At 33.5% G+C, this 10839-nt stretch overlaps 1 protein-coding gene across 1 annotated transcript; it reads left to right on the top strand.

The window, feature by feature from the left end:
• Positions 1-91: 91 nt before the first annotated feature.
• LOC121969755 (casein kinase II subunit alpha-2-like) lies at positions 92-6335 on the top strand. Its single transcript, XM_042519994.1, has 10 exons — positions 92-505; positions 626-755; positions 2892-3086; positions 3917-4074; positions 5113-5203; positions 5283-5348; positions 5587-5669; positions 5749-5812; positions 5871-5939; positions 6023-6335. The coding sequence occupies exons 1-10, from the start codon at positions 213-215 to the stop codon at positions 6077-6079; spliced, it is 1206 nt and encodes a 401-aa protein (XP_042375928.1). The 5' UTR covers positions 92-212; the 3' UTR covers positions 6080-6335.
• Positions 6336-10839: the final 4504 nt, after the last annotated feature.

The following is a 10839-nucleotide window of genomic DNA, read 5'->3' as shown; positions in this document are numbered from 1 at the left end:
CAATTTAGCAGAAATAAATTGATAAAAAAAATAAATTCATAGGGTTAAAATTGTCCAATATTTATATGCTCGGCCCCTTTCAGCAAACCACTGCGCCGCTAAAAGGACATGCGTATTATCCCAATCTCCCTCCGCCGACCCGCCGCCACCGCCGACGCTTTTCCTCCCCCTCTATCTTTCCTCCTCCTCCTCCAATCCCTGTCTCTCTTTCTATGACCTTTAGCCCTCTCCTCCCCTCCGCAATCCGATCCCTCCTCCGCCACCTTCGCCTCCCCTCCTTCCCCGCAACTGCGTCCGCCTCTGCTCCCAACTGCCTCCTCACCCCTATCACCGGATTCCTCCTCCGTCCGTTCACCGCGTCCGCCGCTGCAGGAGCCCTGGCGCAGAAGATAGGCAAGTCCCTCCGCCGTCCCGGCGCCCCTTCCCTGGCTCGGGTCTACGCAGACGTCAACGTCCATCGCCCTAAGGACTACTGGGACTACGAATCACTCATCGTCCAGTGGGGGTAAGAGCGTGATTGATGCCTCTATCGCCAACGATTTGAGTTTTCTTTCTGGATTTCACATTTTCTGTTTTCCCCTTCAAGGCTTCATACTGGCTGGTCGTTGATTGTTTGCTTTCGTAGGGAACAAGATCCTTACGAGGTGGTTCGGAAGGTAGGAAGAGGAAAGTATAGTGAGGTTTTTGAGGGAGTGCACGTTCCTAACAATGAGAAGTGCATTATTAAGATTCTCAAGCCAGTCAAAAAGAAGAAGGTGCAAAATTTGTTGCGTCATAATCTAATGCTTTATTTTAGATCTTCTTAATAATAAAGGAGTTGCTACGATGTGTTTTGGTTCCATTGCTTTACAGATTGATTTGGTTGTTACTGAATATCCTAAATGTCTTCTAATCATTTTGGCCTTGTGGGATCACATGAGCTTTTAGACATGCCAAAATTTTCACGTAAGAGTCTGATATTTTAAAGCAAAGTCTTATAGGGTTGGCTTGTTTTCAATATTTCATTTGACCAATGCTCCAATAGTTGATTCCTGAGGTTGGAGGAACATACTTGAATCATCCCAAAAATTTATGAGGATGAATAATGCCTGTCTGGAATTGATCGAAGAATTCTAAGTAACTTCAAATAATATACGTGACGAAGAATGCCTGACTCCATTGGAGAGTACTATTGTTAAACTCCTGAGGATATATAAAATTCCTTAGGTGGCACATGTTTCTTTACTAGTGATCTCAAACTCTCCAAATAATATACTAGATGAAGGATGTCTGATGCCATGGGTAGAGTATCGTTGTTAAGCTAGTGAAGATATTCAAATTCCTCAGGTGGCATATGCTTCTTTGTTAGTGATGTGAAACTCGCATTAGATTGCAATTGATTTAAGCTATATTACTTTGAGTTTGCTGAAGGGCACGTGCTTCATACATTGTCATCACTCATTAGTAAATGCATTTTACCCTCAAACTCTATAAAAGCTATTGCAATTGGAACTGAGCTCTCTTTTTGTATAATTCTAATGACGAAGTGCTATTGATGTAGCAATCATTATCTCAATAATTTTGGTAATATTTCATTTGATTCCTATAATTATAAAGGGGATATACAATGCCATTCTCATTATAGAGGTATCGAATTGATGAGGCATACTATAAAATTTCAGGGAAGAGTTAGCGAGAGGAGAATAAGAGATGGGACTATCATTATGGAAAATCAATATGGTTTCATGTTTACAAGATAACCAGGGATGTTTATTTGATGATAATACAAAAATATAGAGAAAACAAAGACTTGCACAATTTTTTTTACTGATTTAGAGAAAATTCTAATGATTGAATCCTTAGACAACTATTGTGGTACATTTTTGAAAATAAAAGAACATCTACTAATTATATTAATGAGTGACAAAATATATGCATGGTAATATTGTTATTAATGTTAAGTCTACAAAGAGTGTTATAAATGATTTTCTCATAGTTGGAGGTTTATACAAAAGGTTAACTTCAAGTCCCTTCGTTTGAATTAAATAAATAAATAAAAATTGATGCATAAAAATGTTGTTCCAATAACAAAAAGGGTATTGATAAAACACTTAAGATGGATGAACCTGTCAATGAGTTTAGGAACCTCACATTTATTATTCAATAAGAAGGTGATAGTAATGAAGATAAAATTAAATAGGTTAAAAAAATGGATGATCAAAAAAGAGAGGAGCTTCTTTAGTTTTGTGTGATTGTCATATCTCCCTTATGCTAAAGGAAAGTTTAATAAGGTTATATTATACTATATTTTAGGTATCTAAGTGTTAGGCTGCTAGGAAACAATTATATAAAAATTAATGTTAGCATAGATAAAAATGCTAAGGTAGATGTTTGGAGTTGCTAGAAATGATAAAAAAATAAATAAATTAATATTCAAGAGCAATTAAGTGTAGCTTCAATAGATGATAAAATAAGAGAATATAGAAACTGTATTGACATATTCAAAGGAAATTAGTAGATTCGATAGTTAGAATAATTTAACCTATTAGAGTGGAAGGTAAGGAGGAGTAGGTGATCAAAGAAAATATTAGTCAATGTAATAACAATCGAAATAATTTAATATTACTAGTGATATTGCCTTGTACATAGCTTGATGCTCAATGAAGTATAGCATTCATGTAGCCGATCCCAAATAGTTGGGGCAAACACTGCTTGATGATGATGATGATTTTTACAATTGAATTCTGGTATATTTCCTTATTTTCTAATTGCATTTAACTTAGTCAATAGTGATAAATTCTTTGCCTGATTCACACGGTAAGGTTTACTTGATGTTGTAACATTTATGTTTCTTATTTGTAATTCCTTCTTATGTTGTGTTTTTATACATAACTATTTTTCCTTTGATGCAGATCAAGAGAGAAATAAAGATATTGCAAAATCTTTGTGGTGGTCCCAACATCATCAAACTACTTGATATTGTCAGAGATCAACAATCAAAGACACCTAGTCTGATTTTTGAATATGTCAACAATACTGACTTTAAAGTTCTCTATCCAACATTATCAGACTATGATATCAGATACTATATTTATGAATTACTAAAGGCATGTTTATCCTTCCATCTTTGTTTTTGAGATGAAATTATCAGTTTGTTAGTCAACTTACTAATTTTGAATGACATTTAGTTATTAGTTGTGGCATGGGTATTGGTTATGGTAGTTAATAATGCACTTGCCAATTTTAGATCAACCAATCAAAATATCTGTAAGTTTTTATCTTCAGATAAGGTGTATCTTATGTTTCCCTGATTTTCCACATATTTGTAAGTGGGATTTGAATTGACCAGCTATGATATGATTGAGAATAGCTGGTAACTCAATCCAATTGGAGTAGTCCAGATACTATCTCATGTATCGTAGCTGATTAAAAATGTTAGATGTAACTTTTGATTTAGTAGTAGGGGATCAAGCCCAATGGCATGTAGTGCCCATATAGATGAAGGCTTGCTTGTTGTTATTGTTGTAACTTTTGATTTAGTAAGCATGGTTATATATATTATTTATTGTGTTTATAATGATAATTTGTGTGACATTTTAAACTTGATGTGATTTTCTGCATGCTCAACCTGTCAGCGACTTTTTGTGAAATGACTTACCTTTTAGGATGATTGGTTCAATGTGGTCTGAGCCAAATTGCTTTTTTCATCATTTTTTTTAAAATGTTGAATAGGATGCTTTACACCAATTAATGGAATTTCTTTGCAAATAGATTTCTAACATTTACAGTGATGTGCAGAGTACCATGATTCAATTATTTGAATTTTGCAAATTTGTCTATTCATATGTATTGCAAGTGGCATGTGTTGCAAATTTTTGTTTTCTTTCTTTCAGTTTATTAGATTTTGTCAAGTTTGATTGCCTTTAACTCTCTATAGGCCCTTGATTATTGCCACTCTCAAGGCATCATGCATCGAGATGTCAAACCTCATAATGTTATGATAGATCATCAACAACGGAAGCTTCGTCTTATTGATTGGGGTCTAGCTGAGTTTTATCACCCGGGAAAAGAGTACAATGTCAGAGTTGCCTCTAGGTATGATGCTCAACCTTCTAACATTTTCTTTCTTGTCTTTGTAAAATGGAATTGATTTAGGCATGTGATTAGTTTCTCTAAGAAAGCAAAGCCTCATAGCTTGCCAACCTTGATGAATGGAAACCATTTCTTAGATTTTGCAATTCGGAAGCAACAAATTGATATGCATGTCTACAATAAAAACAGACGAAATCATTATTGTTCTTTTTTGAACCCTATTTTCTTCTTTTTTGAACCCTATTTTCTTCTTTTGCATACTTGTTTCGGTTCTAAATTTTAAAGGGGTAATTGATATTTGTTATACTGAAATCCCTTCTATGGTTACCCATATGAAATTTCCCTCGTAGGAATAATAAGGGACTTGTATGCAATACGTGTTCTCTTGTATTCATTAATCTTATATTTAAGATATCAAGAACATTACTTGGGATACAAAGAAATCATGTAACATAGTAACATGTTATCAATATGCACACACTTTCTTTTTTATTTTTTATTTAAATTTAATTTTAGAAAGTAACTAAATCCCAAAAATCGTCCAAAATTTAACTATTGATTCTTTATCATAGTTAAAGATTTCTTATATAGCTAGAGCAGCTCCCACAAATTGTAGATACTAATTTATTTAGAACCATTTAGAGGGAAGCTATAGCATCTTTGTTAAATAGAGTTGAAATATCTGCAAGATCTAGGTCACAGTTTGTATCAATTAAACAAATCATTGTATTCCTTGAATATTTCTTTAATTCAAGTAGGTTCTGCCAGGGAATAAATTGGTGTGTTTTATAATTTGACTGGATGAATTGATTAGAATTGAAGATATAAGGGGCAAAGGGAGTCCCAAGAAACTATAGTTAACCAAATTAATGTGATTTGAGAGCTGCATAGCTTTCAATGGAGGGGCAATATCTATCTAATGAGGTTTGTTGGTTTCTTTGCTTCAGGAAATTGTGACATTTTCCTTCCTTTACTGCTGCTACTTCATGAATCAAATGCAGAATTTTAGGATAAGTTTTTTTTTTTGCCTTTTCCTTGCAGGTACTTTAAAGGCCCGGAACTTCTTGTCGACTTGCAAGATTATGATTATTCACTTGACATGTGGAGCCTTGGTTGTATGTTTGCTGGGATGGTGCGTTAAAATTGTTGTACTGCTTCCATTCATTTGACCATTTTTTCTATTTTCTCATGTTACTCTGATGATTAAGCAGGTATTCAGGAAGGAACCATTCTTTTATGGGCAGGATAACTATGATCAGTTGGTCAAAATAGCTAAGGTATGCTTCACATTTGAATGGAAGTTAATTACAGTTGGCGGATGTGAGTAATATGTCAAAAAGACTTCCAAGCCCATAGCATAATTGAAATGTTATTAATTTGTGTATAATTGTCTCTTTACACACTGCTTCCTCGTATGTTGATTGACTTCTGCTTTAATTGTTGGATCGCTTTTTGCCAATTAGTCAACTTCGCTACTCTTGCGAAACTCAGCAAGGAATCTTTACTGTGGTTCAGGTGCTTGGAACAGATGGGTTAAACTCATATCTCAACAAATACCGACTTGAGCTGGATCCGCACCTTGAAAAGCTTGTTGGAAGGTTCTCAAACGCCCTTCCATAACTAAGCCCCCTCTTCTTGTTGCAAACTGTTCCTTAACATCAATTTTCCATTTCACAGGCACAGTAGGAAGCCATGGACAAGGTTTATAAATTCTGAAAACCAGCATCTGGCAGTTCCAGAGGTAATGTGCTAGATTCAAAAGTTCTGGTTATCATTTTTACTTATGTTATTTCTTCTAGGCTGTTGATTTCGTCGATAAGCTGCTCCAATATGATCAAAAGGATAGGCTCACGGCAAAGGAAGCAATGGTGAATACTGAATACCCTTGTTGCAAGTCTTGCACCATTTTTCTGATGAATGATTCTGATTGAAAATTTGCTGCTGTTTCCAGGCCCATTCTTATTTCAATCCAGTGCGAAATGTTGAAAGCTCCAGGACTCGTCCATAATCGTTTGAGCTGGATGCTTTTTTTACATGTTCATGCATCTTAAAGTGATTGTGCGTGTGCTATTGTGGGATAACCTTTACAAGTTGATTTATTTGTCCTCATTTTTCCGAATGTTTGATTTATTGTTTCAGAAGTTGAATTTTCAATCTTGGATCAATTTAGTTTTAGATGAGATATTTTGGTTTGTACTGAAGCCTTGAGCCCTATATTTTATCATGGAGGGGACAATTTATATGGATTTAGTCAGCTTAATTTCTATTCTAGTCTGATGACTGTGGCCGAAGGTGCTATTTTTGTTTTGATTTCATCTGAAATTTTCCAATAATTAATATCAATGGGTTAATTGTGTTCAACTCATGAATTTGATAAATAAATGATGCCCTCAAAATAAAGCTTCATTTTGTTATATTTGAAAATTAAATTATTAGTCATCTAATAGGAGAATAGGAATGTTATAAGGTGACAGCTTGTTCTGTAATTGTGCTAGTTTTCAATTTGAGTTAAATGCTTTGAGTAGTAAATGAATCACTCAAATTTTACCTAATAAATAAAAGGAAAATGTTTATCTTTTATAAGAAATCATTTGAATTCGAATTTAAGTCCGAGCTCCAGTAAAATTATTTATATTTTAAATTTTAAATTGAATTTAAATATTATATATATATATATATACTTGAATATTAATATTTTATATTATTTCAACTCCACTCGTTTCATCACTAATTACACCTTTATCAATATGCAAACAAAATAATAATATATAATTATAAAATAATAAAATAAAGGGAAAAAAGTAAATCTAAATGTTAAGGCTTAGTAGATTGAAAATAATCGTATGCACCAAGTTGGTCATGGTAGTAGCACATGCTAGTTGCTAAACTATCTCGAAGGGATAAGTTGGCCATGAGACAATGATATAATGGTAGGATGTTATGAGTGCTTCCTCATTTATGTAGTTGGTAGAAAATTTTATTAAATGCTATTAATTAAAAAAAAAATGATCAATTATAATCTGGCCCACATTATTAAAAAATATATAAATTATATAAAAAAAGTTTACCATTTTTAGAATAATTTTTTATCCAACCATATTGCTAAGTTTCTAAAATTATCAAATTATATGAAATAGTTTTAAAATTACCAAATTATATACTCATTTGCTCCCCTAGCTTTCGTCTCTCAGTGTCAGTGTCGGCCCAGCAGAGTGCTTTCGTCGTTGGTGTTCTTTCCGATCTCTACGCATTTCACCGCTCCACCGGAAATTCCCTCTGCCCCTACCGTACTCCAGCTTGGTAGTTTCCACCGCCTGTCCAGGGTTGAGCCCTGGGATTTGACGGCGGACTTGAAAAGCCACCTACAGACGCTTTACACCCAATCATTCCGGATAACGCTTGCATCCTCTGTCTTACCGCGGCTGCTGGCACAGAGTTGGCCAATGCTTATTCCTCAGATACCGTCATTGCTTCTTCTACGAGAAAAGAAGTTCACGACCCGTGGGCCTTCTACCTCCACGCGACATTGCTCCATCAGGCTTTCGCCCATTGCGAAAAATTCCCCACTGATCATCCTCTCGGACCAGCTACTGATCATCGCCTTGGTAAGCTATTGCCTCACCAACTAGCTAATCAGACGCGAGCCCCTCCCCGGGCAGATGTTACATTTTACCACTATCAATTGACTGATTTTTTTATCAATCGAATCAATTTTGCTCTTTGCCGAAAGGTCAAAATTTTGAACAAATTAGTCGACTAATTTTTTTTTTTTTTATCAAAGTCAATTTTAGGTAAACTTGGTTAATAGATAAAACGACTTTGGATTGAGATGAAACTAATTCCTATGTGTTCAGCTATCTCTCCTGATTATATTCATACCCTCAAACGTCAATTTCACTCAACATATTAAGAACAATAATTTTTTGAATATGAATGTCTTTGAAAAATTTAATTCATGTTCAAAAAATCATTACTCTCAATATATTGGGTCAAATTGATATTTGAGAGCATGAATGTAATTAGGAGAGGTAAACAAACAAATAAAAACTAATTTCATATCAATCCGATATCATTTGATCCATAAGTCGATTTTGCCCAAAATCGGATGGTGAACTAAATGACTTTGGATTGATATAAAACTAGTTCATATATGTTTGTCTACCTCTCCTGATTATATCCAAGTCCTCAAATGTCAATTTAATCTAATATATTGAGAATAATAAATTTTTAAACATTAAAATCTTTAAAAAAAATTCAATTCGTGTTTAAAAAATAATTACTCTCAAGATATTAAGTAAAATTGATGTTTGAGAGTATGGATATAATCAAGAAAACTAGCTAAACACATAAGATCTAATTTCATGGCAATCCGAGGTCGTTTGGTTCATTAGCTGATTTTGTCCAAAACTGGTTAATGGACCAAATAACCTCGGATTGACATGAAACTAGATCCTATGTGTTCAGCTAGTTGTCGTGATGATATCCATGCATTCAAATATCAATTTGACACGATATATTAATAGAAATATATTTTTTTAATATGAATTTAATTTGTTTTTAAAAAAATCGTTGCTCTTAATATATTGGATAAAATTGGTATTTAAGGGTTTGATATTAATTAGGAGAAGTAGCCGAACACATAAAAATTAGTTTCATATCAATCCGAGGTCATTTGGTTCATCAGCCAATTTTGCAAAATATTGTGTCATATATCAATTTGACATAATATATTGAGAGCAGTGATTTTTTTAAAACATATAAGAACTAGTTTTATGTCAATCTGAGGTTATTTAGTCCATCGACCGATTTTTTCCAAAATCGATTGATGGACCAAATGACCCTGAATTGATATAAAACTAGTTCATATATGTTCGTCTACTTCTCCTGATTATATCCATACCCTCAAATATCAATTTGACATAATATATTAAGAGTAGTGATTTTTTTGAATACAGAAGTTTTTGAAAAATTTTTGAACGTTGAAATTTTGAATAAATTAGTCAACTAAAATTTTAAATCAGTCGACTAATTTTTTTTTTATTAAAGTCAATTTTAGATAAATCGATTGATGGATCAAACGACCTTGAATTGACATGAAACTAGTCCTATGTGTTTGTCTAGTTCTTCTAATTATATATATGCCCTTAAATATCAATTCGACACAATATATTAAGAGCAATGATTTTTTAAACACGGATGTATTTGAAAAATTCAATTCATTTTTAAAAAATTATTACTCTTAATATATTAGGTCAAATTGATATTTGAATGCATAAATATAATTAAGAGAACTAGACAAAAACATAAAGACTACTTTCATATCAATCTGAAGTCATTTGATTTATCAGTTAATTTTATCTAAAATCAATTGATGGACCAAATGAACTCGGATTGACATAAAACTAGTTTTCATGTGTTCGTCTACCTCTCCTAATTATATCCATGCCCTCAAATGTCAATTTGATTCATTATATTAAGAGAAATTATTTTTTGAATATGAATATGTTTGAAAATTTAATTCATGTTCAAAAAATCAATGCTTTTAATTATTCAGTCAAATTGATGTTTGACAATATAGATATAATTAGGAGAACTAACCAAATATATAGAAACTAGTTTCATATCAATCAGAGATTGTTTGATGCATCAACTGATTTTACCTAAAATTAACTTTGATAAAAAAAATCAATCGACTGATTTAAAAACTAAGTTGACTGATTTGCTTAAAATTTCAACGTTCAAAAATTTTTCAAGCACATTTATATTCAAAAAATTACTAATCTCAATATATTTTGTTAAATTGATATTTGAGGGCATGAATATGTTGGGACACTTCGGAGCTAGAGGGGGCAGTGAATAGCTCGCTTCCCGTTAATGATGATCTTTTGCAATGGAATACTTAAAGGAAACTTCTCCAATTCTAACAAGATGGATTTACTTGGTATCCAATCCACCTCAAAAAGAGGTGACTAATCCAAGGATCTGACTCTCACTCACACATCTACTATCAAAAACACTCCTTAAAAATAATCCAGAGGTGAAAAAGCCTCTTACAAACCCACACATAGAAATACAAGAAGAAGCTAATACAATATGAAATTGTACAAGATTTACAACAAATGAAACCTTAGCTTCTTACTTCTTCCATGTAGACACCTCTTGATCAACTTGAAAGTGTAGCAACACTTCTCTCTAAGTCTCCAAGAATCTGGTGTGAAGTCGTGTGCTCGGTGAAGAGAGTGGAAGAAAAGAGCTATTGAAACAGTGCTCGAAAAACTCTTTTCTAGGATAACCGTTGGCACTTTAATCGATTAAGAATCCTCTTAATCGATTACGTGAGCAACCTGTATAAACGGCTATATTTTCAACTTTAATCGACTACCCTAGTCGATTAGGCTTTGCTAAATCGATTAGCCAGATCGATTCAACACCATTTTGTTCAATTGCAAGAAATAGATTAAGCGATCAACCTGATCACTTAAACTTCAAACAAAACCATTCTGTTCGAAGCAAAAGGCACCGTAAGTGATTACCCTAATCGCTTACGATATCCTAATCGATTACACCAATCGATTAGAAAGTTTTTCTCATGATTCCAAGCTTAAGCGATTACCCTAATCGATTAAGCTTCGGTAATCTACTAACCTAGTTGATTATCAAACCCTAACTTCCAAACTTAAGTCTAGGGTTCCCTTACCCAACATCTGGTCAACATTGACATGTTGGAACTTCTTATTGCCTAGCATCTGTTGGATCGAGAAGCGCTAG

This window comes from Zingiber officinale, chromosome 1B (assembly GCF_018446385.1).
Source record: "Zingiber officinale cultivar Zhangliang chromosome 1B, Zo_v1.1, whole genome shotgun sequence".
Classification (NCBI taxonomy): Eukaryota; Viridiplantae; Streptophyta; class Magnoliopsida; order Zingiberales; family Zingiberaceae; genus Zingiber; species Zingiber officinale.
This window is presented reverse-complemented; position numbering and strand designations above follow the sequence as displayed.

Bases quoted from the DNA above. Each gene is read 5' to 3' on its own strand.
- LOC121969755 (XM_042519994.1), top strand. From the start codon at position 213: ATGACCTTTAGCCCTCTCCTCCCCTCCGCAATCCGATCCCTCCTCCGC. The intron at 506-625 runs GTAAGAGCGTGA...TTGCTTTCGTAG, and splicing joins TCACTCATCGTCCAGTGGGG to GGAACAAGATCCTTACGAGG. The intron at 5,204-5,282 runs GTGCGTTAAAAT...ATGATTAAGCAG, and splicing joins GTTGTATGTTTGCTGGGATG to GTATTCAGGAAGGAACCATT.